Source organism: Salmo salar, chromosome ssa01 (assembly GCF_905237065.1).
Source record: "Salmo salar chromosome ssa01, Ssal_v3.1, whole genome shotgun sequence".
Lineage (NCBI taxonomy): Eukaryota > Metazoa > Chordata > Actinopteri > Salmoniformes > Salmonidae > Salmo > Salmo salar.
The window spans coordinates 134,587,514-134,600,860 of NC_059442.1; the positions used below are offsets into that span (position 1 = coordinate 134,587,514).

Sequence of the window (13,347 nt, forward strand, 5' to 3'; positions counted from 1 at the left end):
TGTGTTGGTACCACTCTTTATTCATGGCTGTGTTCTTAGGCAAAATTGTGAGTGAGCCCACTCCCTTGGCTGAGAAGCAACCCCACACATGAATGGTCTCAGGATGCTTTACTGTTGGCATTACACAGGACTGATGGTAGCACTCACCTTGTCTTCTCCGAACAAGCCTTTATCCGGATGCCCCAAACAATCGGAAAGGGGATTCATCAGAGAAAATGACTTTACCCCAGTCCTCAGCAGTCCAATCCCTGTACCTTTTGCAGAATATCAGTCTGTCCCTGATGTTTTTCCTGGAGAGAAGTGGCTTCTTTGCTGCCCTCCTTGACACCAGGCAGTCCACCAAAATCTTCGCCTCACTGTGCATGCAGATGCACTCACACCTGCCTGCTGCCATTCCTGAGAAAGCTTCGTACTGGTGGTGCCCCGATCCCACAGCTGAATCAACTTTAGGAGACGGTCCTGGTGCTTGCTGGACTTTCTTGTGCGCCCTGAAGCCTTCTTCACAACAATTGAACCACTCTTGAAGTTCTTGATGATCCGATAAATGGTTGATTTAGGTGCAATCTTACTGGCAGCAATATCCTTGCCTGTGAAGCCCTTTTTGTGCAAAGCAATGATGATGGCATGTGTTTCCTTGCAGGTAACCATGGTTGACAGAGGAAGAACAATGATTCCAAGCACCACCCTCCTTTTGAAGCTTCCAGTCTGTTATTCGAACTCAATCAGCATGACAGAGTGATCTCCAGCCTTGTCCTCGTCAACACACACCTGTGTTAACGAGAGAATCACTGACATGATGTCAGCTGGTCCTTTTGTGGCAGGGCCGAAATACAGTGGAAATGTTTTTTTGGGATTCAGTTAATTTGCATGGCAAAGAGGGACTTTGCATTTAATTGCAATTCATCTGATCACTCTTCATAACATTTTGGAGTATATGCAAATTGCCATCATACAAACTGAGGCAGCAGACTTTGTGAAATTAATATTTGTGTCATTCTCAAAACTTTTGGCCACGACTGTACATGCTAAAATCGCCACTGTGTCTGTCCCAATGTAAAAATTCAGACCCTTTGCTATGAGACTCGAAATTGAGCTCAGGTGCATCCTGTTTACAGTGATCATCCTTAAGATGTTTCTACAACTTGATTGGAGTCCACCTGTGGTAAATTCAATTGATTGGACATGATTTGGAAAGGCACACACCTGTCTATATAAGGTCCCACAGTTGAAAGTGCATGTCAGAGCAAAAACCAAGGCATGATGTCGAAGGAATTGCCCGTTGAGCGCCTCGACAGGATTGTGTCGAGGCACAAATCTGGGGAAGGGTACCAAACATTTCTGCAACATTGAAGGTCCCCAAGAACACAGTGGCCTCCATCATTCTTAAATGGATTTTTCTGGGATCCACCAAGACTATTCCGCGAGCTGGCCTCCCAGCTAAACTGAGCAATCGGGGGAGAAGGGCATTGGTCAGGGAGGTGACCAAGAACCCGATGGTCACTCTGACAGAGCACCAGAGTTCTTCTGTGGAGATGGGAAAACTTTCCAGATGGACAACCATCTCTGCAGCACTCCACCAATCAGGCCTTTATGGTAGATTGGGCAGACGGAAGCCACTCCTCAGTAAAAAGCACATGACAGCCCGCTTGGAGTTTGACAAAAGACACTTAAAGACTCAAGATTCTCTGGTCTGAGGAAACGAAGATTGAACTCTTTGGCCTGAAGGCCAAGTATCACATCTGGAGGAAACCTGGCTCCATACTTACGGTGAAGCATGGTGGTGGCAGCATCATGCTGTGGAGATGTTTTTAGCGTCAGGGACTGGGACACTAGTCAGGATCGAGGGTAAAGATGAATGGAGCAAAGTACAGAGAGATCCTTGATGAAAACATGCTCCAGAGTGCTCGGGACCTCAGACTGGGGCGAAGGTTCACCTTCCAACAGGACAACGACCCTAAGCACAGAGGCAACACAACGCAGGAGTGGCTTCAGGACAAGTCTCTGAATGTTCTTGAGTGGCCCAGTCAGAGCCTGGACTTGAACCCGATCTAACATCTCTGGAGAGACCTGAAAATAGCTGTGCAGCGACGCTCCCCATCCAACCTGACAGATGATCTGCAGAGAAGAATGGGAGAAACTCTCCAAATACAGGTGTGCCAAGCTTGTCATACATAAGAAAACTCAAGGTTGTAATCGCTGCCAAAGGTGCTTCAACAAAGTACTTAGTAAAGGGTCTGAATACTTACGTAAATGTGATATTTCAGTTTTTTATTTTTAATAAATGTGCACTAATTTCTGACTTGGCCCTCCCCTTCTTCTCTATGGCTGACTAATTAATTACGAGCTTACAGAAAATGGAGGAAAACTAAACTTCCGCAGGACCTATCATCCTTTCATTCCCTCCTGTCTACCTTATCTTCCTCTGTATCCACTGCTAAAGCCACTTTCTATATCTTTCAATTTCAAGATTCTGCCTCTAACCCTAAGAAACTATTTTCCACCTTCCTTAATCCTCCACTCCTCCCCCTCCCTCCTCCCTCTCTGCAGACAACTTTGTCAACCACTTTGAAATGAAGGTTTACGACATTTGCTCCTCATCCACACAGCCTATCGAGTCCACTGGTCCCACAAAAACACAGAACTACCTTATGTCTTGACCTCTTCCTCCCCTCTCTCTCCAGAGACTGGTGAGGACCGGCCCGCCCGACAACCTGCCCACTTGACCCCGTTACCTTCTCCCTCCTCCAGACCCCATTCCCTTCTTTCTCCTCCATCTCTGACCTTCTCACTTCCCTCATCAACTCATCCCTGGTTGCGTCCCCTCTGACTTGGCAACAGTTGCTCCCCTCCTCAAGAAACAAACACTCAACCCCTCTGTCAAAAACTACACACCGGTATCCCTTCTTACTTTTCTTTCCAAAACACTTAGGCGTGCTGTGTCTGACCAACTGTTTCGCTATCTCTCTCAAAATGTTCTTCTTGTCCCTAACCAGTCAGGCTTCAAGACATGTCACTCAACCAAGACTGCACTCGTCTGTGTCACGGAGGCTTGCCGTACTGCCAAAGCTGACTCTTTCTCCTCTGTTCTCATCCTCTTAGATCTATCCACTGCCTTCGACATCATGAACCATCAGATCCTCCTCTCCACCCTCTCAGGGCATGCTCTGCACGCTCTTGGATTGCATCCTACCTACGTGGAGAGGATATGTGTCTGCACCACGTACACTCACTACTGGTGTCCCCCAGGGCTCGGTTTTAGGCACTCTCCTCTTCTCTCTATATACCAAGTCACTCAACTCCGTCATATCCTTACATTGTCTCTCCTGTCATTGCAATGCGGATAACACTCAGCTACTTTTCTCCTTCTCCCTTTCTGACACTCAGGTGGCGACACACATCTCTGCTTGCCTGGCAGATATCTCAGCTTAGATGTTGGCCTACTACCTCAAGCTCAGCAAACTCAGCCTGCCTAGTGTTCAACCTTCCAAAGTTCTCCTATGTCACCCCGCTGCTTCGCACACTTCACTGGCTTCCAGTTGAAGCTCGCATCCACTACAAGACCATGGTACTTACCTACGGAACAGCAAGAGGAACTGGCCCTCCTTACCTTCAGGCCATGCTCAAACCCTACACCCCAACCCGAGTACTCTGTTCTGCCACCTTTGGTCTCATGACCATCCCAACCCTATGGGAGGGCAGCTCCTGCTCAGCCCAGTCAAACTGTTCTCTGAAACCCTGCTTCTTCAAAGAGTATCATAAATAATCCCACAACACCCCCCCCCCTCGCACCCCCTCCTCACCCCATCCCCTCACACCCACAAAAAACTTGCCTTTCTTGAACTAACACATGTACTTGACTTTTCCCCCTACTATCCCTGACTTTGCTGATAACTACTTTATTCAGGAAAAATGTACTTCCTATGACTGAGATATGTGGTTCTCCAACCTAGCTATCTTAAGATGAATGCACTAACTGTAAGTCACTCTGGATAAGAGTGTCTGCTAAAGGACTAAAATGTAAATGTATTTCATGTGATTAGTGATTAATTTACATTTGTACCTCATTTTAAGGTCAACCCTTTTATGTGAATTTAACTCTCGTTTTAATATGGTGAATCTATTCCTTTTAAAATTATTTTTCAAGGAACATTGAACATCTAATAGTTAAATCATAGTCTAAAAGCAGGTTTTCTTTATGACAGAATGCTAAAATTAGGTGAAATAAATAAATTACCAAATTAAACTACCCAAAAGGCACTCTATTGATGGAATAGCCTAATTAAAGTGTATATGAATTAGTCCTGTGTAAATATTGTTCTGTGATGTTAGTCTATGTGATTTCAAGTCTTTATTAATTAAGACATTTGCCATCTGTAATACATTAAAGCCCCCATGCAGTATTTTCAATTTTATTTTTGAAATCATCACTAATAATGTCTAATAAATCACTGGGTTTTTATTCATGAAAATAACTCAAAATATGTTTTTTATCATTTATTTCCCTGAGCCTCTGCCATTGAAATGCTCAGTCTGATCGTGTGGGCGTGTTGATACAAATGTAGACATATTTACATACACAACCCTGATTGGCGGATAGGATCCTCTAGATCAAGTGTCTCCGACCCTGTTCCTGGAGAGCTACTGTCCTGTAGGTTTTTGCTCCAACCCCAATCTAGTGCACCTGATTCTAATAATTAGCTGTTTGATAATACCCCACCTACCTCTTGGTTACATATGCAAATAAAAGATGACTGGTCATTGGTCAGAATAATCTGATCAGATCTGGCCCAAAAACTCCATCCCACCTGAACAGGCAGAAATTCCAGGCAATTACACAAAAATCAAATTTTGGACTGCACTGCCCCTTTAAGTTTATTAGCACTTCCAAAGGGAATTCAATAAAAAAAATTGGCCAATTGTCAGTGTTCGTTTATTGAGAATTTTACACATAATTGCATGCAATCACTTAATAAGGACAGGCATTTTATATAGCATGACACAAACCACAGAAGGCCATTTATTACAAAGGGACACACGACAACTTCAGCAAACCACCATGACATTTTGCTTAAATGTATTGAAAGTGGGCAGTCTTGTGGTTTGTCTAAAAAACAATGAGAATCAACACCTCAGTGAAAGTTTCTGGAGTTATGATAATCAGTCAATAATGCAATCATGCAGTGGCAAGCATGACCTTCGCAAATGCCTAACAAACACCTAATTCTGAATGACTATTTTCAGAGGCGTGGTACATTTCCCACAAACAAAGATATGTAAGAGACTGAGAAGACTGCAATAAAAATTAAGAATTTAACCATAGGGGAAAAAAGCTCACCTACTGTTTTATTAAGCATGTTTATTCACAGGTTGCAGACAGAGATGTCTGTAATCACATCATTCAGCAGTGCTCCAGGGATGTGCAGTCCAACCTGGACTCGGGTAGCCGTAACATAGTAAATGTAAATCCAAGTTACTTCAATTAGTATGATATTTGACTTCTGGGTATGGTATGTATTCATTTGTGGATGTCCATTATCAATTTTGTATGATATATTGCGAATTGTAATTTGTATGATGCATTACGAATTGCATTTGTACAATATATTATGAATTGCAATTCGTACAGTATGTTATGAATTTGCAAAACATATGATATGTTACGAATTCCAATTTGTTGTAGCTAACATTAGCTAGGTGGCTAACATTTGCTGGGGTTAGGTGTTAAGGTTAGATTTGGGTTAGGGTTAGGTTAAAGGGTTAAGGTTAGGGTGAGGGTTAGGAGTTAGGTTAAAGGGTTAAGGTTAGGGTTATGATTAGGGGAAGGTCAAATACTAAGTAGTTACAAAGTAGTAAGTAGTTGCACAGTTGCTAATTAGCTAAAGTTGTCCGTGATAAGATTCAAACATCAAACCTTGGGTTAGTAGATGTTCGCTTTAGAACCCATCCACCCCGACCAACCACCCTACTTTCTGTTTGTAACCATACCAAATGTATCATATCATACTAATTTGGGTCTTTACAGATTTACATTTACTATGTTACATCTAGTCTATGAGACCAGGCTGACCAGTCTGGGGACCAAACCTGTAGTTGACTATTAACACAACAGACAGAAGCATACTGGACACTGAGTTGAGTTGACATTGTATAGTCTGTCCACTGAGTGCTGCGCTCTAACCTCAGCAGACAGCTGTCCATCTGGATGAACGGAAGATGTCTTCCTGTAGCAACTACTGTGATGATTACTTAACTAATGGTATTATTTACAAGACCTATTATGAGCATTGACAACATTTTGTGGATTCAGATTTTCCTGTTTGCTACTGTTCTCCTTGTGTTAAACATTAATCTCTCGTGGACAGATTGACGGGAAGTAACAACTTTCGCTAGAATTTTACTTCTGGGTAACTGAGATTAGTTGAACATTGTCTGTATGCATAATTGCCTTTTATATTCCAAAACTTGAAACGGAAAGTTCCTGCCACCTCTTTTCTTCCCTCCCTCTCTTTCTCTCTCTATTTCTCTCTCTTTCTCTCTCTCTCTCGCTCTCTCTCGTCTCTTGCTCTTTTTGTCTCTTGAATGTCACCTTCTTATTGTTGTTCAATCTGCTAATTTATTGATTATTTCCAGTCAATCACCTAATTTATGTTCAATTGATTTGTTTACCTATGAACAATGAGGAAACCACCTCATATCTCTATAATCACCTGTTAGTCCAAGATTTCCTGTATTGTTAATGATGATCTCTTGTTATGTCTACATTAGGTCACCAACAAACATGAACATTATCAGGAAATTGGACCTACAACATGCTTACACAGGTATCAGAGGCCTTGTGTCTCTTCTATCTCCTTGTCCCTGCGTAGTCAGAGGACCACACTGGCCATAGCACAGTGGTTGGTGGGGATGCCAATGCGGTGGTGGCAGGTGAACATCTTGCGCAGCTCAGCACGAAAGCGGTCGTGCAGCCAGGCATACAGGAAGGGGTTACAGCAGGAGGAGCTCATGGCACACAGGTGGCACAGCAGCTGAATGAGCAGGAAGTGGCGCTTGTTGATTAGGCGGATATCGATGTCACGCAGCACGTTGAACACATGGATGGGCAGCCAGCACACCCCGAAGGCCGCCACCACTAACGCCACCAGACGGAAGATCTTCCGCTTTCGGGCTCGCTGTGCCTCTGCCTGGTCTCGGGACCGATGTCCCGGCGCCACGCAGTTCCTCAGCTTGAAAGAGATGCAGAGATAGGAGGTGCAGACAGCGGAGAGTGGCAGGACGTAGGTAACCAGCAGGGTGCTGTAGGCGTAGGCTAGCCTCTCCTTCTCCTGTCCCAGCCAGAACTCCTCACAGATAGTGAGGCCCTCCTCTCTGAACTCCACGTGGTACGTGTGGGCCACGGCCGGAGCCACCAGGCCACAGGACAGCAGCCAGATCCCTGACAGGACGTAAGCACAGGTGGACACAGAGGTGCGCTTCTTCAGAGGATGCACAGTGGCGTAGTACCTGGCAGCGAAAATGCACAGCAGTATTCATTTTAATGAATTGAGAAAAAAAATTATCATAGATATAGATCAACAATTACAACGTCATTATTTTATTTCTTTTTATTTTCACAGTTCATTTGAAACTGCCCTTTGAAAAACCCATGGGCTTTTCATTCTCTCGAGTCAAAGTGGGTACACTCACCTGTCAACAGCGATGGCGGTGAGGGTGAAGACAGACACATAGACGGTAACCGGCTGGATCAGGAACACCAAGTAGCACATGAACCTCCCAAACACCCAGCCACGAGGGTTGAATGCATAGGCCAGGGTGAAGGGTACACAGGTCACACACATCAGCATGTCTGAGAAGGCCAGGTTCCCTATGAAGAAGTTGGTGACATTGTGCATCTTGCGAGTGCGGCAGATGACGTAGAGCAACAGGTAGTTCCCCAACACACCCACCACCACCACCAGGGAGTAGCAGGGGATGATGAGCAGCTTGAAGCTCTGCAGCAGAGCCACGTCTGCAAAGAGGGAGCTGTGGTTGGCCGAGTCATTCTGAACAGCCATCTCAAAGACTGAGTGCCCCTCTGTGGTCTTCTCGCTTACAGAGGGCAGCAGACCTCCAGTCCAGCCACTGCCACTGCCGTCCATACTGTATCTGATTAACCGCAAAGCAATAGGGAGCCCTGGGTAGCAGCCTCTTAGCACCTTACCCTGAAAGAGTTAGAGCACAGAGGTTGGGAAAGGTTTAGTGACAAACAATAAGCAAAAATGTATTTTAACTACCAGTATATTCATCATAACTGGAAATGAATGGCATTCAAACATGTGAATGATATACAGTAGATCATACGTTAATGTACAGTATATATTCATCAACAAAACCAAACTGACTTTTACTTTTATATGACTTTTTCCTTTCAATGATTGGTTACAAGTATGATCGTCCCCAGGTCCAGAACAAACTGAAGGAAACGTACAGTACTATACAGAGCCATGAGTGCATGGAACTCCCTTCATCTTATACAGCGCAAGTGAACAGCAAACCTTTGCTTTATGGGGATCCTAATCAATCAAATAATTCACAAAAGATCCATGACTATCTATATTACTTTAATCAATCAGAACATGCCTGTAGTGTGGGGCTTGCTACAGTATGTCTATTAAAGTGTCACAAACTTCGTCGTCTGAAGAGGTGAAATCATCGGACCAATATGCAGCGGTTAGAATGCTCATCTTCCTTTTATTAGAAGGGGAAAAATACTCATACAAAACAAACGACGAAAACCAGTCCTGTAAGGTGCTCAGACTATACAAGGAAACAACCACCCACAAACACAAGTGAAAACACACACAACTAAATATGGCCTCCAATTAGAGGCAACGACAACCAGCTTCCTCTAATTGGAGGTCGTTCCAAAACCCCAACAAAGAAATAGAAAAACTAGATAAACACATAGAAATAGAAAACATAGAACATCAACCAAAACCCCCGAAACACACTAAACAAACACCCCCTGCCACGCCCTGACCAAACTACAATAACAAACAACCCCTTTTACTGGTCAGGACATGACATGAAGTGAATTCACTCTGGAGTGATTGAGAAAATGTTCCCAACCCTTCAGATAGACTCAGCTGCACAGTATTCCAAATGCTTTCGGGAAACGAGTTTTGGGGAGGGGAAACTCTTGTGAAACGTAAAGAATTTTCTACAAAAATATCTTATAGTATAATGGCCAATTAAAGGTCCATTGCAGTAAAAAAATTGATTTTTCTGTGTTTTATACACAGTGCCAGTCAAAAGTTTGGACACACCTACTCATTCAAGGGTTTTTCTTTATTTTTACTGTTTTCTACATTGTAGAATAATAGTGAAGACATCAAAACTATGAATGTAGTCTTTGCCTTGATGACAGCTTTGCAAACTCTTGGCATTCTCTCAACCAGCTTCACATGTGATGCTTTTCCAACAGTCTTGAAGGAGTACCCACATATGCTGAGCACTTATTGGCTGCTTTTCCTTCACTCTGCGGTCCAACTCATCCCAAACCATGTCAATTGGGTTGAGGTGGGGTGATTGTAGAGACCAGGTCATCTGATGCAGCACTCCATCACTCTCCTTCTTGGTCAAATAGCCCTTACACAGCCTGGAGGTGAGTTCGATCATTGTCCTGTTGAAAAACAACACGACAATGATAGTCCTACTAAGCTGGGATGGCGTACCGCTGAGGAATGCTGTGGTAGCCATGCTGGTTAAGTGTGCCTTGAATTCTAAATAAATCCTGACAGTGTCACCAGCAAAGCACCATCACACCTCCTCCTCCATGCTTCACGGTGGGAACCACACATGCGGAGATCATCCGTTCACCTATTCTGCATCTCACAAAGACACTGAGGTTTGAACCAATAATCTCTCATTTGGACTCATCAGCGCAAAGGACAGATTTCCACCGGTTGTTTTTCTTGGCCCAAGCAAGTCTCTTCTTATTATTGGTGTCCTTTAGTAGTGGTTTCTTTGCAGAAATTCAACCACGAAGGCCTGATACACACAGTCTCCTCTGAACCGTTGATGTTGAGATGTATCAGTTACTTGAAGCACTTATTTGGGCTGCAATTTCTGAGGCTGGTAACTCTAATGAACTTATCCTCTGCAGCAGAGGTAACTTTGGGTCTTCCTTTCCTTTGGCGGTCTTCATGAGAGCAAGTTTCATCATAGCGATTGATGGTTTTTCCGACTGCACTTGAACAAACTTTCAAAGTTCTTGAAATTTACCGAATTGACTGACCTTCATGTCTTAAAGTAATGATGGATTGTTGTTTCTCTTTTCTTATTTGAGCTCTTCTTGCCATAATATGGACTTGGTCTTTTACCAAATGGGCTACCTTCTGTATACTGTACCAGTCCTACCTTGTCACAACACATGTGATTGGTTCAAATGCATTAAGAAGGAAAACATTCCATAAATGTACTTTTAACTAGGCACACCTGTTAATTGAAATGCATTCCAGATGACTACCTCATCTGACATCAGCAGGCGGTAAATTGGTTAATAGACCAATAAGAAAGAGAGTTCCAGATCTCTGCCAATAACAGCTAGTTTTCAGTTTTCTCCTCCTCACTCAGACCACTCCCAGACAGTCTTAGCAAAATTCTTGCTTGAGAAATTGTTCTATGCTAAGAAGCTATTTAAAAATATATTGGCTTTGATGAAATGTAACAGTTCAGATTGCTGACATGCCTACATGACCCTTATTTTGATGTAAATTTGGTTAATAAGGAGTGTTATAATGATTAATATATACATTTAACATGATATGATGCAGTGATGGGAAACTGTGATGGGGTGGTGGCCACAAAAGAATTTGAACGTATCATGAGGGGCCGCAGTGGCTCGTGGGTCTGATTGGAGACAACGTAGAGAATCTAGACAATTATTCATCAAAGCATTACACCCACTGTCTAAGCCAACAGATACAACTATATAGAGATAAAGATGGATGCAATGTGAGATGTACGCATTCTATTTAAAAAAATATATATATATATATATATATATATATATATATTGTGGCTACCTGGCTGCAACTCAATAATATGCAATTATTTTAAAACCTGCATTCAATATATCTGTTCCCAATATCTTTATGCCAATGGCCTCTTGGGCTCCAATAAAGTATGGGTTAATGAGAACTATTGTATTTTATTATCTTCTTGCCTGCTAGTAATTTTTATTCAATTAGGAGTAATTGTTTCCAGGCATCTTTTTTCATATTTGCTAAAAGGAGAACTGCAGGGTGAATGAAATAAAGGTTTAGACATTAATTCAATGTGGAATCTTGTTCTAATAAAATACTAGTGTACTCTTGCTATACTTCTTTTACTACCACTTCTATTATAACTACAACAACAACTTACTACACAACATAATGATAACCAGTGTAATAATCTCATTAATATCAACAACAAATTATTTTGGCAAAAAAACACTTGATCAAACACTTTTTATAGTAAAGATAAGAATGATAGCAATTAATAATAGTAAATCACAAATTAACTTATCCTACAACTCTTAGGCTACCTTGCTTATGAGGTAAAAATGAAATTCGTAATTATAAAAAATTAAGGAAACTAATATATTTGATCAAAGGCATCGTACCTCAAGTGCTGATGAGCAAAAGGAGAAGTGAACTCCTTGAAAGACTGAGAACCTCCGTCAAGTGCGCTCTCGACACATTCATATCCTTCCTGAATAGTGGTGAGTACATAGCACGTTGCGGAGCCACTGCTGCTGATATGGAAAGAGAGAGAGAGAGAGAGAGAGAGACAGAGAGAGAGAGAGAGAGAGTGAGAGAGAGAGAGAGAGAGAGAGAGAGAGAGTGAGAGAGAGAGAGTGAGAGAGAGAGAGAGAGAGAGAGAGAGAGAGTGAGAGAGGCGGTTATCTCCCAGTCGGGTGGAGATTTTATTTTCTCCAATGTCAGACTCTATTATACATTTTATTATCATTTTAGTAGCCCTACCTGTAATTGGCTGCCCATAGGCTATAAAATAATAGCCAGAAACAAAATGGGCATCCTGGTAATTCACCCGGTTACAGTGCTTGCAGGATGTGTTCTGAAGAAAACCAATTGATTGGTCAAGATTGATCTCTTCAAGTCCATTACTTACAGACACCACGTGGTCCTCCTGTGTCAGTCATACATGTGTAGGGTGACAGTTATTGTCCAAATTGTTCAGTTGGTTGGAGAATGCTCCTAGCAAATACAAGCTGTTACTGCAATGCTCAGGTGAAAGGGACACATTTGGATATAGGCACACACAATGTGCCTCAACAGTAAGTTACATGAATAAAGGTGTATTTGATCAACTATTCTATGGCAATATAATCCTGGCTCTCCTACTGTATTGTCACTCCAGGGATGGGATGAGGTTTAGGGCTCATAGAGGTTCCAAGGAAATGTTCTGCACTGGCATATTCATGAATTATTGGGAACATGCCTCCCATGTTTTCCATGAAGTACAATATAATCTAGATAGATTGGTAAGACTTTACAACAGGATAGAGGTTGAACTCCATTCACCTGTTTTAAAGCTAGAGTCCTTAATTGAAACAACAACAAAGCGGATACCCCACCTCTGTTTTGGTGAAAAGCTAGTTTTAACCATGTTTTAGTGGATGTTTACATTTACTTTGTTTACAAACACTGGAGTAAAACAATCTATATTTTGTGTTCTGGTGGGGGTACGACAGTTGAACTAAGCACATTAGGCATTTATAAGTTATATTCTTCAAGAATCAGCGGGTATACAGTATATCATACATTTGGATGTAGAAACGAAGGATTCTAGCTTTAAGTCTGCCCTGGTCTGCTCTACTAATCTGTTAAATTAAGACAAATTGCCTGCACGGGATGACTGTTTTGGGGCAGATTTAGGATCTTCATTTGAGCCAGTGTATTACAGCAGGAAAATAATCCTGCAGCAACAGGAAATTGTAATTTTTTTTATGTGGATTGTAATTCATCTACATTTTTGTAGGGGTTGATATGTTTTGATATGTTTTTCATCAGGGCAAAATTTCTAAATTAAAACCTCAAATACACTACAGGAAAATTCCCAGCAACAAAAGAGTGATCAAATGAAGATCCTACATCTGTAGATATGAAGACCAAAGCTGATGACCCTTTGGCTGGAGAGGATCTCTGTGAGCTGCAGACATATTTATGAATAATCGTCTCTTCACTGAGAACAGCCTACCTGTTTACTCAGTGCACTCAAGGATGTTGTTATTTCAGTGTTTTGTTTGTCTCTTTCTTTCAAAGATGTCTAGTTATCCATGTCTGTGTCTATTCAGACCTC

At 42.3% G+C, this 13,347-nt stretch overlaps 1 protein-coding gene across 1 annotated transcript; it reads right to left on the reverse strand.

Moving 5' to 3' along the window:
• Positions 1-4,924: 4,924 nt before the first annotated feature.
• Positions 4,925-11,754, reverse strand: LOC106565816 (prolactin-releasing peptide receptor-like). Its single transcript, XM_014133382.2, has 3 exons — positions 11,648-11,754; positions 7,687-8,201; positions 4,925-7,503 (listed from the first exon to the last, which is right to left on the reverse strand). The coding sequence occupies exons 2-3, from the start codon at positions 8,136-8,138 to the stop codon at positions 6,867-6,869; spliced, it is 1,089 nt and encodes a 362-aa protein (XP_013988857.1). The 5' UTR covers positions 8,139-8,201; positions 11,648-11,754; the 3' UTR covers positions 4,925-6,866.
• Between the last annotated feature and the right edge of the window lie 1,593 nt (positions 11,755-13,347).

Bases quoted from the DNA above. Each gene is read 5' to 3' on its own strand.
- LOC106565816 (XM_014133382.2), bottom strand. From the start codon at position 8,138: ATGGACGGCAGTGGCAGTGGCTGGACTGGAGGTCTGCTGCCCTCTGTA. The intron at 7,504-7,686 runs GTGAGTGTACCC...TTTCGCTGCCAG, and splicing joins ACCGCCATCGCTGTTGACAG to GTACTACGCCACTGTGCATC.